Genomic DNA, 27,339 nt, shown 5'->3' on the forward strand with positions numbered 1-27,339 from the left:
TGTGATTGTAAAAATATGATCGTGTCGACCAACACGATATCGTGAAGTTGAATATATTCAATTTAAATAAACAAAGATAAAAAAAACCCGCGTGAAAATGTTATAACCATATGGTACCGTGGTACCATATTAGAATTTATGATAACCTAGTTGGTAATGTCCTGATTAGGAACGTCCTCGATGATTGCATAAATACACGACACAACACGACACGGGCAGTGTAGTTGTGAACCCGCCTTAACATTGTAATATTATACCATAGGGTACAATAATTTACGATGTGGACCGCGGTCGCCGAATTTATACCACGGTCACCATCCACGCGGTCCACGTTACATTATTTTCCGTTGGCCGCAAGTATTATAGAGGAAAACGACGGAACCCGCCGACCGTTTTTCTCCTCGTTAACTCTAACAAAGGCATTTTTGCGTCACCGTCGTTTGTGAGTGCGAAATAAAAAAAAGTTGTACTACATTGTGAGTCGTGTAAAAAAATATCAACAAAACGAACCTGTAGAGTTCCGTACGAATTTTCGCGATCCTCATCACTTCCGACCTGCGTCACCGCACGTTTTCCGAGGACGACTCGTCATGGCGGTAATAGACGCACATCAGTGACGTAGGTACCTATATATGCTGTATATTATTCACAAACAATAAATATATACATATTTAATATTATTTCTCTGCTATTATACCTATAAACTATAATCGTGATTTACAATTTAAATGTATTGTAGTTTGACGTGTAATGTAGACATTTAGTGCGTATTATAAAGGTTTGTCGAATCCAAATAAAACCTTGATGAAATAATCACGTGATCGGCAACTCGTTATAAATGCCGCGTATTTTAAATATTATATTTTTATTTTAAACGTTCTTTATAAACTTGAAAGTCTGATTAAAAATTCTAAAAATCAGATCTTGCAGAATAAATGCATAGTTTTAGCATAACAATGTGTTAAACGGTCAAAAAAAAACAAACCCGTATATACCTTGCATTATTTATTTTATACTCACCACTCGGTGACCAGAAACGTAAATTATAGGGGATTTCTGGAGGGGATCTTCCTGGCTGACACTTTTTGTATTTGTATATATTTTATCGGTGTACCTATTTGCGTTTATATTTTTTGCAACAAAATTACAATCTTGTTGGACAACTATTTTTATTTAACTCATTAATAATCACGTGACGACGAACAAAAAAGCACTTGCGTCCATGACGGAGTGCTGTGTTATGTTCCTTAAATGTGTATATATTTTCGTTGTAAGGTTTTATTTTACTTATGTATCATTAGATAGGTAGTATGTATAAATTAATTTTACTGTCATTAATTTACATTTATAAGTACGGAGGAGAGGGCGAATAAAATACCACTGGGGTGCAAAAATTCCGACAACATCTGTGAAAATGTATCTATGTTAAAATCACTCAAGTAGACATTATTTGTATAGATATTGCCATATTGGATATTATATTTAGTAATCCGTAATGATGGGTTTTTTTTTCCGTTTGTGATATCTGTGATCATTTTGTCTAGTGTTTAACCCCAGGGAGTGCTCTGTAAGTTTAATATTTTAATGTGACCTTATTTTATATCAATTGTAAATCTGATCTAATATTGCTACATAAAAGATGTAATTTATTATTTTTTTTTCATTTTTGCACCTAAACGTATCGAAGAATATTGTGGGAATATACCTAATAGTGGAACACATGATTAATCGTGCGTTACATTTATATCCTGGAAATCGTATATTAATATTAATTTACAGGGATATTAGCACTATAAAGTATGAGCTACATGAATAGTTTACATTAAAATAATAACCACAGTCTACTCTGATGTTCTTTATAGTTTAATTATTGTAGCTTTGGCCTTTGGGTATACCTATTAAGAATATACTGAATATTGACATTTTAATGCTTGATGAGATAATATATTCATTATTTATTAATATTATTTAATAAATGTTTAACATCTTTAATCGTTAAATTTTTTTTTATACATTTCATAGATTGATTAAAATGTATAATAATACACTTTTAAAGTTGGTAGACTCGTCCTAACTGTATTAGTTATTATTTGCTACCCGAAAATCCAACAAATACTCATAATATCCCAATTTGTATGTTTTTCATTCATACAAGATACTTACAATTTGTTCATAGGAACAATAAGCAAATTTGGTTGATGATAACTGCTGTACAAAAGTACAATACTACAATGGTATATTTGTTATTATATTACCATAAAACTTTCATTAACATAGAATTCTCTTAGAAATTGTTCAGGGGAACTTACATAGTTACATTTCTTTGTTTTAAAAACATTTAACTCTTCCCAAAATAGAAAAGTAAGCTATAAAACCATTTATGATACATATTTTCATCGATAAAAAAATATTTAGACTGCTTATAATTTAAATAAATTATATCTACCTCAATACATATTTGTTCATTCTAGAAAATATTAGTTTTTGACATTTAAGTATATTCATGGTTATTTATTAACTATAACTAATTATCAAATATTTATAACAAATATCAAGAACATAGATCAAGAACACGATGTAAGTTAAGTTAATGCGTTATATTATGTATATTAATATAAAACATGTATATGCATAATGCGGTTATATGTTAATGTACCTAATGAATTCATATAACTTATAAGTAGGTAGTAGAACTTTATATATTGTGGTTTATTGGTATCTGTGGGTATATTCTGTCACTGGGAAATACCATTTAGTGAACTTGCAATAACAAAATTACGTGAAACTATTAATATTTCAACCTTTTTATATTATTACCAAGATATTACAAATTAAATTAAAATAACCAAACTCAAATGAACTGTCTTGGGATCTTATATAAATATATTTACGGTATTTAAACTACAAAAACAAAAATAAAATGCATACAGCATACCTACTACCTACTATGATGTAGTAAGTATGGTAGTAATAATAATGTACTCTTAGAAGTAGTACCTGTTTAAATGATTGTAATTCCTATAATTTAAAATAAATAATAATAATGAATAATACATTTTAGATTCTGAGCGAAGCAATGAATGTATTGATTCTACAATGATGTGTGTTTTTTTTTTTATTTTTTTTTTTATTTTTGTGTCTGTCATCACCTTTTAGGACAGTAAAAGTGCTTGGATTTTCTTCAATAGTAACTTTTCTGATAGGAAAGTGAATCTAGTTGGTACTTTGGGGGGTCAAAAGTAAAAATTTCCCAGTAGTTTTCACAAGCGACGTGAAAAACAAAAGAAAAATTAAGGAAAAACGGGAATTTTTACGCAAAATCTGTTTTCGAGAAAATCGATTTTGGTTTTTGGTGGAACTCTAAAACAAATGATCGTAGGGACATGAAATTTTGACTGAATGTTTATATTAGCATTTTCTATACACCATAAAATTTACAAAATATTTTGACTCTTTTTGAGCTGTTTACGGCCATTGTTAGTTTTCAATTTTTTTAGTTTTTTTTTCTATAAATATCAATAAAATTTTATCTGTTGAGTAAAAAAGCTTGAAAATTTAATAGAAGGCTCCCAGGTTATTGTTTCAAAGGCAGATGAAAAAAATTAAAAATCCTTAGTCACAGTTTTTAATTATAAGCATTTAAAGTTCAAATTTTGACAAAATACGGAAAAATCACGAAAAATAGCAAATTATTTTGAGTTGAGAATTCATAAAAATTTTTCTTTTTAAATCTAAGATTTGAAAATGTAATATAAGATTACTCATAAGTTTGTCTACCTTTATCAAAAAAAAAATGTCTAGAAGAAACTTAAATTAAATTTTTATGAGCGTCTGAAATTTATATTTTTACAACATTTGATATTTACTCGATTTCTCATGTAACAATTTTCTTATTTTATTTTAATTAAAAAACGAATGACTGTAGATACTTTAAAATTTCACTGAATGTTTATATTAGCATTTTCTATACACCATAAAATGTTGAAAATATTTTGACTCTTTTTGAGCTGTTTACGGACATTGTCATTTTTCAATTTTTTTAGTTTTTTTTTTCTATAAATATCAATAAATTTTTATTTGTTGGGTAAAAAAGCGTGAAAATTTAATATTAGACTCCTGATATATCGTTTTAATAGCAGTTGAAAAATATTAAAAATACATAAGCACAATTTTTTTTTATAAGCATTTAAAGTTCAAATTTTGACAACATTTATCAAATTTATAATTTATTAATTATTTTGTGGTTAAAAATTTATAAAATGTTTAACTTTTATGGCTAAGGATTGAAAATTTAAAACAAGGCTCCACGTTAATAGGTTATATATAAATTTTTTTATTCACAATAATATCATCAAATATACTTGGTAAAATCATATAGGCTGACTGACCGTTTTCGCTCAGAATCGTTTTTCTTATACAATGATATTATATCATTGAATTCAAATTTAACACCATCCATTACAGTGACCCACGTGTAACCTACTGTACAGCAGAGCGACATCCACTTATCCACCTTTTTTAATTTGAATGCACAGTATAACTAGTGGACATTGAAAATTGCTTTAAATTTGTTTTTCAAGACACACGCATAATAACGTATTATATTAGGTAATAATTAATACAAGTTATGATAATAATAGAAAAAAAAATGTTGCGACAGTAATAATGGATAAATTATTCTATTCGCGAATTAAATTAACTTTCAATTTCATTCTTAGAATGTTGTTAAAAAAAACAGGTCATTTTATTTGATAAAATGTGACTATAAATTAAAGTAATAATAATATTATAGAATCTTTTTTTTTTTTTTTATTTTTACAAGTAATATACAATCTGTCATTAATACAATAAGAATCTATGCTAAGGGTAATATGACAGGAAAAATAATATGATGAAAGGAGCCACCCATTGATGACACTTTCTGTATTATAGAATCTTAACATGGAAACTCACAAATAGAGAGTTTTTAATGTATTTAATTATATTAAACTTTGATTGAAATATAATAATTATGTCTATATAGTAATAACTAATATTTCATTATTATTATTTTCCTATGAATATACATTTTTTCCGTAATCTAAACTTAATGTCATTAAGATACAATTTTTAAAAAATTTCGTACAATAATTATAACAATAGTTAGATACAATTGTGTTATCAGACAATATAGACATATTATGTACCTATAGGTATATATTTTGTCATTATTGTTATTATTATTATCACGTAAGATGTAAAAACATCGCAGGGGTGTCCTAGTTTGAGCCAACCGGTAAGCTTGTCACTTAGATGACAATAATATGCTAAACTGCTCGCAGTAGTTGGTCGAAAAAGTTGATTAATAGATTATAGATTCTGAGCGGAGCGATGAATGTATTGATTTTACAATTTTATGATATGTGTTTTTTTTTTTTTATTTTTGTGTCTGTCATCACCTTTTAGAACAGTAAAAATGGTTAGATTTTCTTCAACAGTATCTTTTCTGATAGGAAAGTAAATCTAGTTAGTACTTTGAGGGGGTCAAAAGTTAAATTTCTCAGTAGTTTTTGAAACACGGTGAAAAACAAAAAAAAATTAAGGAAAAACAGGATTTTTTACGCAAAATCTGTTTTTGAAAAAACCGATTTTGGTTTTTGGTGCAATTCTTAAACAAATGACCATAGGTACATGCCATTTTGACTGAATGTTTATATTAGCATATTCTATACACCATAACATTTTCCAAATATTTTGACTTATTTTGAGCTGTTTACGGACATTTTCAAACTGCAGTTTCCATTTTTTTTAGTTTTTTTTTTTCTACAAATATCAATAAAATTTTATTTGTCTGTCGAAAAAGCTTGAAAATGTAATTGAAGGCTCCTAGTATATTTTTTCCAAGGTAGATAAAAAAAATTAAAAATCCAGTCACAATTTTTTTTTATAAGCATTTTAAGTTTAAATATTGACAAATTACGTATAAATATGACGAAAATTTGCATATTATTTTGAGTTAGAAATTCATAAAAATTTTTCTTTTTAAATCTAAGATTTGAAAATTTAATACAAGATTCCTCATAAGTTTTCCAAAAAAAAAAAGGTGGATAAGTGGATGTCGCTCTGCTGTACAGTAGGTTACAAGTGGGTCACTGTAATGGATGGTGTTAAATTTGAATTCAATGATATAATATCATTGTATAAGAAAAACGATTCTGAGCGAAAACGGTCAGTCAGCCTATGATTTTACCAAGTATATTTGATGATATTATTGTGAATAAAGTAATTTATATATAACCTATTTACTCGGAACCTTGTTTTAAATTTTCAATCTTTAGCCATAAAAGTTAAACATTTTATACATTTTTAACCACAAAATAATTAATAAATTATAAATTTGATAAATGTTGTCAAAATTTGAACTTTAAATGCTTATAAAAAAAAATTGTGCCTATGTATTTTTAATATTTTTCAACTTCTATTAGAACGATATATCAGGAGCCTTATATCAAATTTTAACGCTTTTTTACCCAACAAATAAAAATTTATTGATATTTATAGAAAAAAAATTTAAAAAAACTGAAAACTGACAATGTCCGTAAACAGTTCAAAAAAAGTCAAATTATTTTCAAAATTGTATTGTGTATAGAAAATGCAAATATAAACAACCAGTGAAAATTTCATGCATCTACGGTCATTTGTTTTAGAGTTACACCAATAACCAAAATCGATTTTGCGTAAAAATTCCCGTTTTTCCTTAATTTTTCTTTTGTTTTTCACATCGCTTTTGAAAACTACTGGGAAATTAAAATTTTGACCTCCCCAATGCACCAACGATATTCACTTTCCCATCGAACAAGATACTGAAGTCGAAAATCGAAGCATTATTTCGACTACTTATCGTGTACACAGACACAAAAAAAAAAAAATAAAAAAAAAAATAAAAAAAAAAACACACATCATTGTAAAATCAATACATTCATCGTTTCACTCAGAATCTAAAATTTCTACAAGCAAATCAAATTAAATTTTTATGAGCGTTTGAAATTCATATTTTTACAACATTTGATAATCACTCGATTTCTCATGTAACGATTTTCTTATTTTATTGTAATTAAAAAACGAATGACTGTAGATACATGAACATTTTACTGAATGTTTATATTTTCATTTTCTATACACAATAAAATTTTGAAAATATTTTGACAGTTTTTGAGCTGTTTACGGACATTGTCAGTTTTTAATTTTTTTAGTTTTTTTTTCTATAAATATCAATAAAATTTTATTTGTTGGGTAAAATTAGTGAAAATTGAATGCAAGGTCCCTGGTATATTGTTATAATAGCAGTTAAAAAATATTAAAAATTCATAGGCACAATTTTTTTTATAAGCATTACAGTTTGAATTTCAACAAAACGACACCCTAACCTCTGGGTCAATCAAATCCTATTCTTACTATAAATAACAAAAAAATGAAGGAATGTTATTCGTGGTTTTTATTGAACACAATTCTATTACCTATAAACTGAAATACCTAATTTTAAGCCATTGTTAATTGTGTAAATATTTAATTTAAAAACCAGATTAAAATAAAGAATTAACTGTAACTGCATTAATTTATTTTCAGGAACTGTATCAACTTCGATCGGTTTTAAACACGGAAATAGAAGAAGAAAAGTCGTCATACATAGTTTATATTATTGAATATTACAACAAGAATGATAACTAACGAGACGAACGAAAATCATTATAACTATTTTAGTTAACATTTAAGAATTTTAATTAAGTAGATAAGTGATCTTAGTTTCTGAACACTTACCATAAACTATGTAAAATAGTTAAGAAAAATTTGGTTAGAAAAACCCACCATGAACTAATCAATCAATCAAACGTACATATTATAAAAGGTAAGTTAAAATAATTGATTAATTTACTATATTTTTTTATAAAAAAATCATCCCATAAATTATTGTTTCTTTCTCAATAAGCAACAAAAATTTTTAAAATTTTTCGGTTTTAATTTCCTTCGAAAATAAAAGCAATTTTAAGTTTAATTTATCTTTACAATTACAAACAAGTAAAATGTCATTAGCTTATATTATATTATGTAACATATAATATTATACTAAAAGATAGAAATTTTGTGGTAACTACTGGATTATTTCATTTTCATTGTCTGTTAGTAGATTTTTTTCAGAAATGCGTATAAAACGAATGTACAATTTTTAAATCACTTAATTTATTTTCTAAATGTTAAAACATTTAACTGTCATTTTAAGGTGAACACTTACGAGTAATGTTATCGTATTGATATAACGCTGTTATTAACATCTGAATATGATTTCAGAACAATATATGTGAATACGTGTGGTAGGTATGTTTTATAAATAATATTCAAATAATCAAACAAATCTTTTTAGTAAATATAGTAATAAATACATTTCTGCAATATGAAATCAAGTGAGTAGGTAATTAAAATATTCAACCTATAGACGACTCATATTTTATAAACCTTTACCTATATGATAATATACAAGCTTACAACAAATTGAAACCAATTAAACATAAATCATAATCAAGGTCGGTGTTTTTATATAAACAGTAGGTATAATATATAATATACTGTACGTATATTACGCATATTTCAAAAATTATATTATTTTACTAAGAATATTGGTTGGTTTTATTTGTGAATCATCGTAAACGATATTCTAATGTAAATCTGTACCAGCCAGGTGTCTATGTCAGAAAGGAAAAATTACAAGAACGAGAAATATGATACCGCTATAAATACCAATCAAATCGACATTAATAATATATAATTTACTTCAGTAAGACCGTTTAAAGACGTTTAAATTTTTTTAATCAGATCATTGAATGTAAAGATAAATTATCCCTGCATACATGGCGTGTGGTTTTAAAACATTATTGATTATTTACAGTAAATTTGTGTAGTAGTAAAGCACTATTTTAGTTCGATGAACTTAAAATATTAAGATGGTTTTTATAGAACTGGGGCCATATTCTTGATTAAATAATATACAAATATCCATATACATATTAGGTATATATATAAGTATATAGGTTAGTGTATATTGGGCGGATTCTTTGCAAATGTAAATAGTGTCAGTAATCATCGCACGGCTTCAATAATACGGATTACCCCTGGGCCCCGATGTACAATAAAAAAAACTTTATTTGAAGTACCCATACACTATAGCATACTATATAACAATAGTTTGAATGCGATGAATATTGTTATCGACATTTTATTGTTCACACACCTTTCCCTGCAGGTTGGTTGATAGTGCTGCGACTATCATTCAACAATTGGGAATTTTTCGTTATATGGAACCGTAGTTTCTTGAGGAAAACATTTAATGTGAAATTCCAACCGTTCTTTTTAATTAAACCTAAACATAAAGGTAGAATACGTATATGGAAATTGCATGACTCGGGCGTCCCGAGTTGCCTTGTAGTTTGTATATGAAATTGCAAACCGACTACCATCGTAGCCGTATATTACAAATTTACATGAACTGTATAATAGACAGAGTCAGTGTTGTTTCAGTCTTCAGCTGCTACTTTTTCAGTACATACCACTGTTCACACTGTTCGACGACATGACTGAAGAAATTCTGATAAAAGATTTCTTGGTTTACCTATGCGGTTCAACTCATTTTTTGTATCTATCAGTTTTTTTTTTAACTTTGATAATTTATTGAAATCGGTCGAATATAATGTATAACATGTAAGCTTAATAATATTCATTTTTTTTTTCATATTTTGTGTTGACTATTACTTATTTCAAATTTGTATGATATGCATAATTTATATAAAATGTAAAGTATAATATTATATTAATAAAATAAAATAATTTAACCTGACAGAAGAGTGTCCGCAAACTTATAATTGTTTAATAAGTTGATTATTGGCTCCGTTGATGCCACATCGCTTCTATCAGAAATAAGTTTCAAAGGACTTCCGAAACTTCGCTTCCTTTGCAGTTCCGTTACGCGTCACCAACTAGTGACGACTAAAGACTTAAAACGTATTAGCATAGCATGATTATTATATACAGTATCTTATTATCTTATCCGTTATTTATCAATAAAAATAGTGTGCAGTTTTAATCCACTATAAGTTTGGTTATAAAATGACCGATAGTGTGCGGTCTTTGTCCATTGGCATTTTATAGGTCGAAATCAAAAGTGTGCTGTTTTTTAAATGGAACCAGAATATAGATAATAGACATAGCCATATAGGCTATATGTTTATTGGTTTATAGCACATTGCTTAGCTAGTACACAGTTTGTGTCATACGTCAAAGAATCTAAAAGAGAGACCTTTTACCATATAGTATTGACATTTTTCCGCTTTAGGTACTTTTAAACTTTTTATTAATGCTTGCAAAATATGTATGACTTCATCTTCATGCATGACTATTTATTTTTACGAACTTTGTACTTATTGTATACAAATGTCAGGATCGTGGGAAAATAAATAAACAGATATTCAAGTTAAACTTCTCCCATAAAGTTAACCATATAGTTAAGTTTGAGCCAAATATAATGCCATAACGTGCACTAAATATACGTGTATGCCGAATACATACATTAAAATATAATACCTACAATTTTATTTATACCATTTCTTGAATGACAAGCATCCACGTTTTTATCATTATTGATAGTTGATACTTGATACTAAATACTCATGAAACGCCCCAAGTGACATATTTTATGCTCATTAAAATGTATTTAATAACAATTAACACAAAATGTATGTTATATATAGCCGTAAAGATAAAATATAATAAATAAAACGATCATTAAATGATATGCAATAAGTTTTATGTTAAATTTTAATAAGTATTAAACTTAAAAACCTACACTTAGTTTTAAAATAATTTTAAGTAACGTAGTAGTATGTAGTATGTACGACATCTACAAATAATAATTATAATAACAACTCAACGATATAATATAGCTATAGTCTATAGAGTAGTCTAAGTTACTAAATAAATTAATATAAGTTGCTCCACTTAAAATATATGGTACAAATTTAACTGCCACGTTAAAGATTATAAGATATAGGTACAGGATGTCTGTCTATCGAGTTTGTCATCTAGTACGCCCACCTATAAATACAAAATATACTTATACTTTTTTACCCGTCCTCTGTGGCTCTGTCTAAACATCAACACTTACTATTTGCTATTTTAATACTTCTTAATAAAAATTAATAATTCCACTTTTGCTACAATAATATTACACATACACTAGCTATTATGATTGACTGTAGTCATTTCAGATTTATAAGAAACAAAAACGCAACAATTTTAGCTTTTGTATTTTTGTTTAGAGTAGTTAAAAAAATAGTATGAATGAAAATAGCTGTGTTAAAAAAAGTTCTGTTATACTATATAATAATATGATAAGTATTTTTTAAAACTAAATTTCAAAATATTAATTAGGAAAAAAAGGTTATGAATAGGAAAACCGAATAGTACTTCAGAACAATGTATATATATTTATTAATAATATGCGATAGACATTTTATCAAAGTTGGTTATAAAATATTGTATGTTATATAAATTGTTTACACTGTTAAAAATTAATAGCAAATGGCCAGCCAACAGACTAAACAAATTACGATTTTTGTAAATGTCGGCTGATGCGAGGATATTTGATATGACAGATATCGTAAGTGTAGGAATGGGGAAATCTATTTCAGAGTTCAATGGATAAAATAGGGACAACATTTAACTACGCTGCAGCAGACAAAAAGGAAATGAAATAAATGTATAATTGTAAATGAAAATAACATAAGCTGCTGTAAGTAGTAAAATGATATATCTGTAGTGTAAAGTTGTAAGTATATTAAGTCAGTAAAAAAAAATAATAATAATTCTAGGTAGGTAGGTATTATTTTACTAACTTATAAACATTTTATACCCGACATTATTATAGGTAAATCAAAAACTATCAAACACATTCTTAAAAAATATATATAATAATAATATTCACATTAATTTTTAATTTTTGATAAATTAATCTATAAACCTATTTATCTATAAACCTCCAAACATCCACTAAATCGAAATATAATTATTATTACTATAAAGTATAGGAATAAATAAGTATTGTTATACCGAGTCACATAAACAATCACTAAACATATAATGAATGTGTGCTTAAACATGGTTTAATAAAATTATTTAAATAAACATTACGATTAATCAATTTTTTATGCAAACCAGCACGGTTTTATTATTTAAAAAAAACATACAATTTAAATTATTCCACTAAGCTACTGTGTTAAAGTTATAATATTATACTAAATTAAATTAAACTCTTGTGAATTTATAAAAGTTATCTCAATTTCAAATGTAAATATCTACTAATTTCCTTGCAGGTGTTTAGTTATAATAATTAATTATGTTCAATATGTTCATTTTCGATTAATTTCTTCAACAATTTATATTATATTGTAATTTCCTTAAAATGGCAATGATTGTTCCACATAAATAATGGACGGATAGGTTTTCAATCAGTTCTGATATTCGTGGTATGCAATATTATACAATACTTATGACTAGATTTTTATTTTTTTTGTAATTATTTTCATTGATTAAATGTATTTTATTCTCATTTTTACGTTGCTTACTCCAAAATAACTTGCCACTTTCAGTGATCTTAAAGGTTAAATATTTATCTCTGCTAATTTTATTTTAGATTCTGAGCGAAGCGATGAATGTATTGATTTTACAATGATGTGTGTTTTTTTTTTAATTTTTTTTTATTTTTGTGTCTGTCATCACCTTTTAGGACAGTAAAAGTGCTTGGATTTTCTTCAATAGTAACTTTTCTGATAGGAAAGTGAATCTAGTTGGTACTTTGGGGGGTCAAAAGTAAAAATTTCCCAGTAGTTTTCAAAAGCGACGTGAAAAACAAAAGAAAAATTAAGGAAAAACGGGAATTTTTACGCAAAATCTGTTTTCGAGAAAATCGATTTTGGTTTTTGGTGTAACTCTAAAACAAATGACCGTAATTTACCGTAATGACCGGGACATGAAATTTTAACTGAATGTTTATATTAGCATTTTCTATACACCATAAAATTTTGAAAATATTTTGACTCTTTTTGAGCTGTTTACGGACATTGTCAGTTTTAAATTTTTTTAGTTTTTTTTTCTATAAATATCAATAAAATTTTATCTGTTGAGTAAAAAAGCTTGAAAATTTAATAGAAGGCTCCTAGGTTATTGTTTCAAAGGCAGATGAAAAAAATTAAAAATCCTTAGTCACAGTTTTTATTTATAAGCATTAAAAGTTCAAATTTTGACAAAATACGGAAAAATCACGAAAATTAGCAAATTATTTTGAGTTGAGAATTCATAAAAATTTTTCTTTTTAAATCTAAGATTTGAAAATGTAATATAAGATTACTCATAAGTTTGTCTACCGTTATCAAAAAAAAAAAATCTCTACAAGAAACTTAAATTAAATTTTTATGAGCGTCTGAAATTTATATTTTTACAACATTTGATATTCACTCGATTTCTCATGTAACAATTTTCTCATTGTATTGTAATTAAAAAACGAATGACTGTAGATACTTGAAAATTTCACTGAATGTTTATATTAACTTTTCCTATACACCATAAAATTTTGAAAATAATTTGACTCTTTTTGAACTGTTTACGGACATTGTCATTTTTAAATTATTTTAATTTTTTATTTCTATAAATATCAATAAAATTTTATTTGTTGGGTAAAAAAGCGTGAAAATTTAATATAAGGCTCCTGATATATCGTTCTAATAGCAGTTGAAAAATATTAAAAATATATAGGCACAATTTTTTTTATAAGCATTTAAAGTTCAAATTTTGACAACATTTATCAAATTTATAATTTATTAATTATTTTGTAGTTAAAAATGTATAAAATGTTTAACTTTTATGGCTAAGGATTTTGAAAATTTAAAACAAGGCTCCACGTAAATAGGTTATAATATATAAATGACTTTATTCACAATAATATCATCAAATATACTTGGTAATATCATAGGCTGACTGACCGTTTTCGCTCAGAATCGTTTTTCTTATACAATGATATTATATCGTTGAATTCAAATTTAACACCATCCATTACAGTGACCCACTTGTAACCTACTGTACAGCAGAGCGACATCCACTTATCCACCTTTTTTATAAATTGCACTTATTACATCCTACATTATTATTATTTATTGAAGACGATATAAGTTGTTTCTAGAATCTGGATACCTCAAGGCATGCTTACAACATAATAATAATATATGATATAAATATATAGGTTATATGTACGGTATATACCTACCTAGGTAACTACTATTATAATAATTAATTGGTAATAATATTAAAAAGTATACTTTGTAATATAAGTTGACACACAGTCTCCGCTCAGATTTGTTTTTCATCGTATTAATAATGATTTATCATTGAATTTAACACATTGGAGTGACCTACTGAATGACGAGGTACACTCGACACCTACTATGCAGCAGAGCGACTTCTCCGATTTTCCTTAAGTTTTGAAAGACTCAGTTAAGTGCTACTCACAAAAATCTAATTCAGAAGGAATGTGCCTTATGTAATAGTGGTAATAATAATATTTAAGCGAACAAAAAATCAAAATCTTTTATATGGAATGCAGAGTGACATATGCTCACATTTTTTATATTAAAACCAAAATGATATATTTTTCATTAAAGTATATTTTTTTATTTATAGTCGTTCATCGTTTGTTTGTTTTGATCATAGAAAAATGAAAAAAGATTTACCTTCCTATCTCTCCATCGTTCATGTGACTATTAAAAATTGTTTAAATTATTAATTGTATTTATGAAAATTTTAACAATTAATATATTGTATTTGTGTTTACGCAAAAACATGAGCATTTATATGCATTGAGGGAGTAAAAAAAAAAATATGCGCTGGATAATTAATTCTCTGTGTTACTCGTTAAACGGAATAAGTATTACAATTTTGTCAGAATAATTAACATTTTTAAAAAAAATTACAACTCTATACAATTTTCACATTTTTTATTAATCCTCGGTATAGTTAATATGACGTCATCTAAAACAAAAAAACCCTTTCAGTATATTCATTAAATATAATTGTTTTTTCGGTATATTGTTGTTTTTTTTTATTTTTAGGGTTTCTCAATGAACAATAATAGTCAATTATCATTGACCAAGTGACAATTTTATATAAGTGTCCATAAATATAAGTTATCGAGTCAATGCCTTTAAATAGAGATCATGATGTAAATGTATTTAAAAGATTATCAAATATTTTCGTTAGGTAGTAAAATTCAGTAAAATATTAAATAATCACAAAATAAAATTAATATTCACAAGGATTTTTATAATGCGACTAATACTAAATGACTGTTTAATGATGTCACATATTATTGAAAATCATTTTCATTTTAATATTTTTTTATCAGCTATTATCCATTTATTTTTTTACAGCCGTTCGTTTAACCCAACCTCTTTGTATAGGTAGATCAAAATTTGATTATAAAAATGTACATCAAATGACTATTTTAAGTGACAATGGATTATGGATAAATGGATATAAAAGTACTAGGTATAACCATTGATTATATAATACACTTATATATTATATAATATATAACCGTAAGGATATATATTTAACATTCACAACATATTTTTCGATATAATACCTAACCGTTACGACTAATGAAGCAGTAGGTATACTTCTTTGTAATACCTACAGCTTAGCTTATATAGGTACCTACTGTGTACATTTGAATTATTATTATATCTATTAAAAATTAAAAATCGAGTAATGTTGAACAATTTATTCTTCTTAATTTTGATGAGTTGCAATATTTCATAACCACCCCTAAAAAATATAACGCATGCCCATTGAATACTTAATAGCGTGTAGTAGTTAATATTTATTAGTCGTAACTTCTTAAGTTTCGTCACCATTTTTCAACAGTCTCTTTAAAAGTAAACATTATAATAATATAATCTATGTTTTGCTTTGTGTTAAGACTAAGTTTCAACAGTTTCATATCACGTATAAGGTACTAGTGTATTTTAATATTTTACATGTTAGTTTTTCACTAGAAACATATTAAAATTTAATCATAACAGTTTTGCAGATTTTACAAATTGTCTTTGAGCTAGTTTTATTTTGAGTAGGTACGTACAAGAAAACCTAAACGTGTTTTACGCCCAGAACAGGTCACTGGTTTTGTGATTGGTTGCAGACAGCTTCAGTGGATAATACGTGAAGTTTAGATTGTAATTTTAAATACTTATAAACGCATTGATTATCGGATGAAAGGTAAACTGACTCGCTGGTAAACAAATAAATCATGCGTGTTAAATTGACAACTTTCAAAATTGATAAATTAAAAATCTACTTTCAATGTTAAAATTGCATTTGTTTGACAAAAAAGCGGCATAAAAAATCATACACATTTAATATTTTATTTACTATTAATATCATATTGATACTACAAACACCTATTTCATTAAAATCAATGTTTTTTGAAAAGTACAAAATACATTATATCATATAACCGTAAACGACTACAACAAAAGGCCACGCGCAGTAAAAAAATGGCCAAAAGTGTACCTATATAATATTTTATGCATAATACCATGGTGAGAAAAATGTCTCTCTTACCACTCGATAAATGATGATGTGCTTTAAATAATACTGACGTCGGTGGTCCGTTTTATTTATTTTTTTCAGCATATAACGCACAACGGCCATGTCACTGCAGAACAACCTGTATGACGACGGCGGCGGCGGCGGAAGCAAGAGTGGTCAGCTGAACTTGACTGCGGAAAATGCGTGGGACAATGACTTCATAATGCCCAAACGGGATCCTCTGTACATAGTCGTGCCCATGACCATCATGTACTCTGTGATATTCGTGACGGGCGTCATAGGCAACTCGATCACCTGCATGGTGATAGCCAAACACAAATACATGCACACGGCCACCAATTACTATTTGTTCAGTTTGGCCGTGTCCGATCTCATACTACTGGTGTCTGGGTTACCGCAGGAAATGTGGTCCATTTGGTCCAGGTGAGTGACTGATGATAACGTCGAGCACAAAGTTTAAAAATAAATAAACATATCTATATTGCGTTAGGGATAAAATAGGTAAATCTAATATAAGTTTAATGAAGTTATTAGGTTTTCACGTTTGGTAAAACCTTATATTATTATATAAACGAGAATTTATAAAGTACTTACGTTTTTTTTCTCATGCCACCACCCAATTACAAATATTCTGGTAGAATTGTGATCAACCGTGTTGACGTGAAAATTATTTTCAACCATTTATCCTGCCGGTTTCTAGCCTATAACGTGGTCAAACTTTATAGATCGGTATTATGGGTACCAGCTATAGCTATTGAGTCTTAAACAGGCGACGGTATTAAATAACATCTGATCCTGCAGGTTTTGGCACAAAGGCGGTGGCGGAGTATATATGTATACATATTATTTACAATATGTAAGGTGTGGGTGGGTGGGTATGGACGAGGGCGGAGATGTTCAGAGCGAGGTCCGTTTTTAATTAATACTTTTGCATAGCCGAAGTGCGTCCACGGTCCGCAATCAAATATTTTAAGAGACAGGTCCGACGATTGACTATTATAATATTATAGCACAAACGATTCGTTTGAAACAAACGATATTATATTCATAGTATTTACACAGAATATAATAATGGTATTTACAACAACGGTCGTATGGTGAGGACTGGGGAATGGTGGGGATAAAGCTTTTTATTTCAACTTTGATAATACTACAGAGCATGACTGGATCTCATTCACGGTCAATAATGATTGTGAGTAGTGAGTGAGCTGATGTGCGAAGCAATGCCATAATAAACAAAACGTACAGTAACAACACGTTATGTTTTTAGTTTAAAAAATTTTCAATAAATCTAAAAATGATCTTTTTTCTCGGGACGCACTCGGGACATTATATAAGTGTAATTTTAGCACCCACGAGGATCCTGTAAAGTGTATAATACATTTAATACAGTTAATTGTTGTGTCACGTTTCTGACGGAAACCTGTTAAAAACTACCTACCCCCCCCCCCCTTCATTTATACACTACATTATAATATTACATAATCCGTGTTGCCGTGTTGTTGATATTTATCTCGAATTCTATGAGCGACTAGACTTTGGATAAAACGTTACGTTATTACAAATCAGCAGTCACTCGGATGGAAATTATCAGTTATTACGTGTGTCATGATTCTTCGAACGTGAACGATAAAGCGATTCGTGTATGCCATATACCACAGATGTATAATATATTAACTACGCAGAGCCGTCTTTGTATTATAAACTTTGTAATGCCGTATTGAAATGCGTTATCAAAGAGATGTATGTTTACAAAATTTATATGAATGCAACATTACGTCTGCTATACGTATACTGACATAATAATATACCTATACAGTTATAGGTATATAATATATTATACATATTATCACACATATTATTTTACCTCATTGATAACACACTGTACGCATGTTAGTATGTTACCACGAAGCAGGGCTTGAAACCGATTGAAATAATTTCGGTTTCGGTTTCAATTTTTCAATACCGGTATTAGGAAATTTCTGTTTCGATTTTGTATACTGGTTTTGAAATTTTACGATTTCGGTTTCAACTTAACAATACCGGTATTAAGAAATTTCGGTTTCGGTTTCGGTTTCGGTTTTGTGTACCGGTTTCCAATGTTCTTTTGCGAATAATGAAATGGTTATCGACATTTTAATCATGATCTCAATTTTATTATGAGTATTAATTATGCGTATTAATAGAATTTACGTATTTAAAAACACGTAAATTAAAAGAAAAAAATAACGATTTCCAATTTTTCAGATTTTGGTTTTGAATTTAATACCGGTATCTAATTTTTTTCGGTTTCGGTTTTAAACTATAATACCAGTATCCAATTTTTTCCGGTTTTGGTTTTGACTTTAATACCGGTATCTATCCATTTTTTTCGGTTTCGGTTTTAAAACGATTTATACCGGTTTCTGAAATCGGTTTTGAAAACGTTTTCAAGTCCTGCCACGAAGACGGCTGTGTATATATATATATATAAATAATGGTTAGTGGTGCAGTAAAATATAATATTTTCATTCGACTCGTCGAAAAACCAATTAACTGCGTATTAGGCTTTATATGTGACACATCTAGTGGCTCAATTTCAAACTTTACCTCCAATAATATTATCATATTTCTTATTGACGTAATTGTATTTAAGATGAAACGTTTGGGATGGATTACATATTGAAACACTAAAATACTAGGAAGATACAGTTACAACAGGGACCATGAAATCTCAGTCTTATAGTATTGATTAATGCGTGATACCTAAATTAAATATATTATATCATATAAATCTAATTTATTGTATTTATAATTGTAATAATATTATGTTCCATGCCATCACTAAAGACAATAATTTATTTCACAGGGAGGTGGGCAAATAGGTGCAGTTCTCCCTTCACTTTTTCCATTATTCAATTATAACATTTACTCGTTTCTCTCGGGGGGTTCAATTCGAGATTTTTGTTCAGAATGAGATTTTCTTTTTAACTTGTTTGCTTGAAATTATATTTTTTTGGGAGGGAAAAATTACGATTGTTACAAAATAAAAATTGATTGCGCTCCCCTCGATAATTTCTTGTTGCCCTTGGCCGTATATAATCGAGGACTGAAGAATTATAATTTATAGTACACTGTCTTATTGTGTATGGCAATCATGTGCAGTAATCGTTAAACTATTATAAATTGATACAGTTCAGTATATTTTGCCATAATACGCTATAACTGGTGGTTTGCAGTTTGACAGTTTAAACTTTAAACTGTCGATATATCTGTGGTATATTTTACATGGTTATCAATTTCTACATTCAAACAATAAACGCACTTCATCTGACGACGATAAACTTTTTTGAAAAAATATTTAGCCAGCGACAGGTGGAGAACCGAAACAAAATATTCTGCTCGAAATATAAACACGAATCAATAATATAATATTCAAGTGTCAGCCTAGGCGGTTAATCTGCAATAACTCGTAAACAATAAACGCGTTGATAATTATTTGCAGATATCCATATGTATTCGGCGAAATATTTTGTCAGCTCCGAGGTCTGTTTTCCGAAATGTCTGCCAATGCAACCGTACTTACCATAACCGCGTTCACGGCGGAGCGGTACGTGGCTATTTGCCACCCATTCATGGCGCAGAGCATGTCAAAACTTTCAAGAGCAGTAAAACTTATCATCATCATATGGCTGGTCGCTGTGTTGTTTGCTATACCCCAGGTGAGTCCCAGCTGAGACTTAATACCTATTATGATATCATAATATAACATTTTACACCGATTGATAAGAACGCGGGAGCACGATAGACGTCAGTATTATAATAATGAAAATAATAATAACAATAATAATAATAATAATAATAATAGATGTTTATTTAGTAAATAAATAAATGTATAACACCCCAAAGGGCAAGAGTACCGTAAGTGAAAAACAAAATTATTTCATGTTAGTTAAATTAACATTTAAAGAGACTAACTGAACACATATATCGAATGCAAATTATACATTAAATATTTAAATTATAAATACAAATTTTTAGCTTAGAACAGAAATCGAAAAAAATTTAAACTATATGAATTTGATTACACAATATTGGTAGGCAACACACCGGACTATTTGTAAAGTACCTAATTATTTTTAGAATGAAAGGATAAATCGGCTGACAGGATGATACATATAGATCATGACCTTGATTAACAGAGTTGAAAGATATACCTACCACTTATGACTTATATTACACATTAGACCGGTTAAATTAAACAAAAACATATTTAAATCACCATACAGAAAATGATCAATTTAATTCAATCATGTTGCAGGGAATTTATATCGTTTGTAGAATGGATTGGCATAAATATTTTCATATCGTCCACAAATATTAAAAACCCACAAGTTGTAAATCATTTATTTAGGTAATATTTATAAATAAAATAGGGGGGAGAGCCACCTATAATATATAGAAATGTACAAGAAAATAATCAATATATACGAATATACAATCAATGACAATAATCTTGAATAAATTACAAAAATTACATCTACAGTTTGAAAATGAACTACGTACTATAGTGTCTTTCCCCGAAAGTATTATATCCAAAATCTATACATGTTATATAATATTAATTATTGCACAGTTAAAATCATCATTAAAAAAAAAACGGAATTTCTTGTACTAGAAAACAATTTTCTTTAATGCTTCCATATTATATTATGCTGTTAGCATTCGTCAGTCACAAGGAATTAATTTAGAAAAAGATTATTGGCGATGCTCAATGCTCAATTCCAATTAGGATACGTGGCACAGTCACGTATGTAAAGACGATATGTGCGGGTAATTTTCGAAGCCTTCGTCTGATCGCGGTTAAGAATCAACCGAAATACTGCAGCTATGGTTGTGCGAAAGAATGAACTGCAATGCTTGTGGAATTTATAAAATATTAACTCAAATTTATCTGGTCGAAATACATATTTATTTATTTTTTAGTAGATCACTTTAGTGGACTAACTTTTTTAGTCATATTTCATCACCCCTCTTTGTTATTTTTGTAATATACCCTTCTCTGGCTAAGGTTGACAGTATCGTCTTTAGTATTTAAACATTATTACAACATTCACTATTGTTGTTGTATTTGATCTCTAATTTTCCCAGATAATCGTTGTATGCCCTTATTATTATAAGCCTACAAAGTTTGAGGAAAATCCCTTTGGGTTTATAATTAATTGTCGTCGGTATCTAATAGGTGGATCATTTCAACGCACAGCGCGTTGTTTATCCGTTTATTCTGCAAGTTTCTTCCACATAAAAACACAACAGATGGGTCAATTATGTAGGTTGATAGTTCTATCATTTGTCTAATATATAACATTACGATTAAATCTGCGAGCTGATTTAACGGGCACTATATATCATTTTATAATTGTACGGGTGTTTCGTTCGTAAATTTGTAAGATTTTATTTTATTTAATATAACATGTTTGTGTTGTAAAAAATAATACATCGTAAAATGAAAATCTTTCTCACTATATAAAAAATTGCAACATTGTGCTCAAAAACAAAGTCTAAAATATTATTATATGTTGTATATTTTGAGTACCTACATACCTATTTTTTCCACTAATTTGTATTAATATACTCGTAAAGACTTTTAAAATTAAATTATATATTTTATATACTTCACAGTTCACACAAACTTATCCAATATTTTAATTACGAAAGTACACAATTTTTCTTGATCCAGAATGGAAAAATATTGGTTGGTACTTTTAAGATACGTCATTTTGTTGTTTTAAACAAATAACTTCACCTACCAAAAAATATGTTTAACTGTCAAAAACATTTATTTTAGAACGATTCAAAAAAATTAATCAAACCCACTTCCCACATTCTTATGTATTTGTTTGTCAATTGTCATTTATGACTAGTGACTAACATTTTACATTTACACAAAACATATTAATTCAAGCTACAGTCGCTGTACACGACAATATTTTGAACACTTTATGTAGAGGCAATGTATTATAATCAAATTTTGTTATCATTGTGTTCACTTTTAATTATCAGTACATTTCTAAGTATCCTTACTTAAGTCTTAAATTGAGGCTGTTGAAAGCTAACCATTTTTTAGGAGTCGGATTTAGGCAATATTATATATACACCATGAATGATGTGTGACTGTGTGTGTAATGACTATAGTGACTGATGATTAGTGTGCGTAAGTTCCTCGAACGCTTTAAGTAATTAAAGATAAACTACGACCAATATTCTTGGAAATCCGTTCGTACCGCAGTCACAAGTCACTATATTTTGCAATCAAAAAAGTTTCAATATGAAAGCCTCAATAAGCAGAAGAAAAGTTCATCGAGTACCAAAAGCCTGATTTTAATATATGTGAAAACATATTTAAATTACTTATCCTCTTTTCCATGTTACGTAGGAAATGGATTTTTGATTTGTTGTATTTTTTAATAAGTATAATAGTACCAAATTAATTTTCTTTTTTTATTTCGAAATTCCTTTTACTTTATGTTAAAATAAATTAATTTCCTACAAAGCACAAAGAAAAAGCAAAAAAAATTAAAATTGGAAGTTCATTTTTTTTCTACTCATTGTTCTAAATACACAAAAAAAATGACCAACTTTCAACAGCCTCATTTATTTCACAGTTCCAATAATTTATTTTATTTTAATTTATTCCAATTTTTAGTAAACTCAGAAATATTTTTTTCTTAAAATAACAACATATTTTTACATTTAAGCAATTGATTCAAGTAAACTAATATTATATTTGTTAAACACATGGAATATGGAACTATATAGAAATAGTTACAGTTTTAATTCACTAGGTTTTGTTACGTCCATTTTAAACTAAACGATTAACCATGAACACTACATTAAACTTTGTAAGATCTCAACGAAATATTATTTTATTGGTGGTATTGATATGACCATTGGTTATAATTACTAGTATTTATAATCAATAATATAGTCTATAGGTCTTAACTTAAAAAATGTATAAATCATATATATTAATTATACATCAAAATTCAAAATAAAACTTAAACCCATTTATTTATTTTTATTTTTGCAAACAATAAACATTTCAACTGCTATCATTAAATATCTATACTGATTTAAGAAAATGTAATAAGAAACTATGTGGAGCTTTTTATGACATAATTTAACGTATTCATTTCAGAAATTTTAATTCAGAAAAACACCATTTTATGTACCAATTTAATTTAATTCCATATACTATATTATAACATAATAACACCTTTTTGCGTTCAACATTTTATTCGAATTAAAAAACACAGATTTTTTGATTACCTACATGTTTTAAAATATGTTCCATTGCAATACTCATTACTCTTATTGCGGTATAATCTTTACGATTTTCTATCGAAACTTATTTTTAAAAATATTTTTTGCAACTGACATTTCCGGTTTTAGTACACTTTTGTCAATATGAATGCTGAAAATACAATAATACAAATACAATCGTATCATCTGCATTCATTTATGTAAAATAAATGACTTTATAAGAAGCATTCACCTGATATTGATTTAAAGATTATTATTGTATTGATTCACTTTTTTTTTTTAGTCAAGATTAATTAAGTTGTCGACTTACCATGTTTCGACAGTTCGATACCTGTCTGCAGAGACTTACAAATAAAAATTAAAGTTTCTTATTCATTAACATACTGTTAATTGCTTGAAAATATGTATGATGTAATCCACATTCTATATAATGGCCGTGTTCTACTGATACTCAATTATTAGCTATAATCGACTTAAAAATACCAAAAACCTCAGTTTAATTTGTTTATTTTTTAACTCGAGTGAGGCTAAATTCAAAAATGTGGGACGGGAAAAAATAACAATAGTCCGTTCATTCCTACTAAAATCCGTCGAAACGTCAAATCCTCAGGCGTTGCAATTCACCGTCACGTCGTGGAACGGTTCGTCGGAACTGAGGCAGTGCAATATCCGGAGCATACCTCTGATGGACACGGACATCGAACTGTCAACCGTGTCGTTCACGCTGTCCACGCTGCTGTTTTTCTTGCTGCCAATGACAGTGATCACTGTACTTTACGCACTCATCGGGCTCCGACTCCGGCGCTCCGACAAGTTGAAACGCACCATCACGGTACGATCGACCCACGGCGAGAAAAAAATGTCGTCGCCCGAGTACAGGGCCAACTCGTCGCCGAAAGTCCTCAAAATGCTCGGTAAGTAATATACCGATACATATTATACCTTTAGTACCTACTACAAATTTATTTTATGTTATACACTTATAATACATTTATTAGATATAACTATACAAGTATGAGCTACCTGTATTTGTCTTTTTGTTGTGTTGTCATTTGTCTCTATATAAAATACTTTTAGATTATAATATTATCTAGATTGCAACGCGCAATGATCTAAGGATTATATCTATATAATATATAAAAAAGACAAAAAAATGTTTGCACCTTATTCCGTTATGCATTCCTAAACCGTTCATCAATATTGCGATGAAATTTGGTACAGAGATAGATTAGACCACGGGGAAGAAGATAGGCTACAATTTTACCGCGAAAAAGGTAAATAAGGGGTCTAGCCCGGGGAGGTTTTCAAACGAGGGATTTAAACAAGTCTCGAATTCGAACCACGGTTTCGGAAAACAAATTTTTAGCATTATTTTTACATTGTTTTTTCAGGACATTTTTGTTTATAAATTGATGCTTTTGGTTTTAATAATAATAATAATTATAATAATAATAATAATTATTATGATTATTAATTGCATTGTTTTTTCTTTTTTTAATTTTTAATTTTTATTCTTTATCTATACATACGAATGTTTGTTTTTTTTTTTTATATTAATCGGATTTTTGTACAGTTAGGTTAGGTTAGGATTGTGTATTAATTGATTGTATCACTTTGATACTTTAAAGTTAAATTGTTCACTTACGTAAGCACCACGTGGGGTCTGCGATCTACCACAGGTATAGATGCCTATACCTGCAAATATACTGCTCGCATCAGTGCTGTAGCCAGGGCACTAGGAAAACGTACCCAACCCCCGAAATTTTTGGCTTGTTTTATATTATATCATATGTTTGATAAAAATTAAAAGTTGAGGCTGTCGAAAGCGAACCATTTTAAAGAAGTTGAATTCAGGAAATATTGTACATCCATCGTTAGTGCTGTGTGACTGATCATTAGTGTGTGTGAGTTCCCGAACGCTTTATGTATACTTAAAGATAAACGACGGCTAAGATTCTTGGATCTCAGTTACGTACATACGCGCAGTCATGTCACTAAATTTTGTGATGATAAAAAAATGTTCAACTCCCGTGTGCCACGAAACTCCCAAAAAGTGGAAGAAAAATTCACGCAGTACCAAAAGCCCTATCTTAATTTTGAAAACATATTTGAATTCCTCAATCTCTTTTCTAGGTTATGGAGGAAATGGATTTTTGATTTGTAATTTAATTAGATTTGTTTAATTAGTATAGACGTATAGTACCAAATTATTTTATTTTTTTTTTCAAAATTCACTTTTATTTTAATATTACAAAAAAAAGAAATTTGCTCCCTACAAAACACAGAAAAAAAGCTGAGAAATTCTTATATTTTTTTGAAATTAAAATTGGACTTCTGGAAGTATATTTTTGCCAGCTTATTGGTCTAAATGCACAAAAAACGACCAGCTTTCAAAAGCCCTAATATAGTCTTGAATTTTTGTTAGTAAATTTTTATAATATTCGAACAAAAATGGAATATATTGTTTACAACACATTTTGATTTTTGATATAATGATAATATACTAATATGCTTTATGAATACATTAACCTATAGTTTACAATAATATTAATACATTGTTATATTAAATGTCGGTACCATAGATGTTAACATAAATATAAAGTCATAAAAAGAGGAGATACACTTTATGAACAAAGGGGTCATTATTAGATATTCTAGCATTTCAAAGGCTAGAGAAAAAATTAAGTGCCCCCTCCCAAAAAAAGTTTTTCTGGCTACGGCACTGGCTCGCATAATCAAAAAAACCTAGCAATAGCAACGCATTGCCATGTCAACTAGTTTACTATAATATACATATATGTATGTCTGAAAGCGATAATGTAATTAGGGAGTAGTTACGAATATCATCATATACATATATTAATACTGTAATATAACATTAAACATTATTACAAGGTTAACATTTTTTTGCACATCTCTGACCTGTTGTAGAATAGTTGATTAATAAATATTTTCAACTTAATAGTAAAATAAAAACATTACTGGAATATTTCAGGTAGTATAATCCTATAATATGGCCACAATATGCCATTGATAGCTATAGGTAGTTATAATTCTACATGAGTTTTAAATTCTAACCTAGTTTTGAAGCTGGTATGTTGATAAAATGTATTTGTTGTTTAGTTAATTTACCATTGTTTTGCAGTATAATTTATTGCATTGTAAATTATGTTATCTACACATGTTTTGTTTATTCGCGTTTTTAATATAATATGTGAATTTGCCCGCTTGGGTGTTAAAAAACAAATAGTAATAAATAATAATAATTGATTTTAAAACAATTGTCGTATACACCAATTACTTCCCACGCATAAACATTTATTGTCGTCTTATGTTAATACTCAATACTGTTATTTA

The 27,339-nt window shown here is 28.2% G+C and overlaps 1 protein-coding gene across 2 annotated transcripts in view; it reads left to right on the forward strand.

The window, feature by feature from the left end:
- The window catches only part of LOC132946887 (pyrokinin-1 receptor-like), a 76,486-nt gene that overhangs the window by 25,065 nt on the left and 24,082 nt on the right, over positions 1–27,339 (forward strand). For both annotated transcript variants that reach the window (XM_061016996.1, XM_061016997.1), the window contains exons 2-5: positions 7,606–7,885; positions 16,762–17,103; positions 20,165–20,381; positions 24,593–24,896. In XM_061016996.1, coding sequence (XP_060872979.1) covers positions 16,781–17,103; positions 20,165–20,381; positions 24,593–24,896 — 844 coding nt within the window. In that variant the 5' untranslated portion in view covers positions 7,606–7,885; positions 16,762–16,780. The remainder of the gene's footprint in view (positions 1–7,605; positions 7,886–16,761; positions 17,104–20,164; positions 20,382–24,592; positions 24,897–27,339) is intronic.

This window comes from Metopolophium dirhodum, chromosome 6, assembly GCF_019925205.1.
Source record: "Metopolophium dirhodum isolate CAU chromosome 6, ASM1992520v1, whole genome shotgun sequence".
Classification (NCBI taxonomy): domain Eukaryota; kingdom Metazoa; phylum Arthropoda; class Insecta; order Hemiptera; family Aphididae; genus Metopolophium; species Metopolophium dirhodum.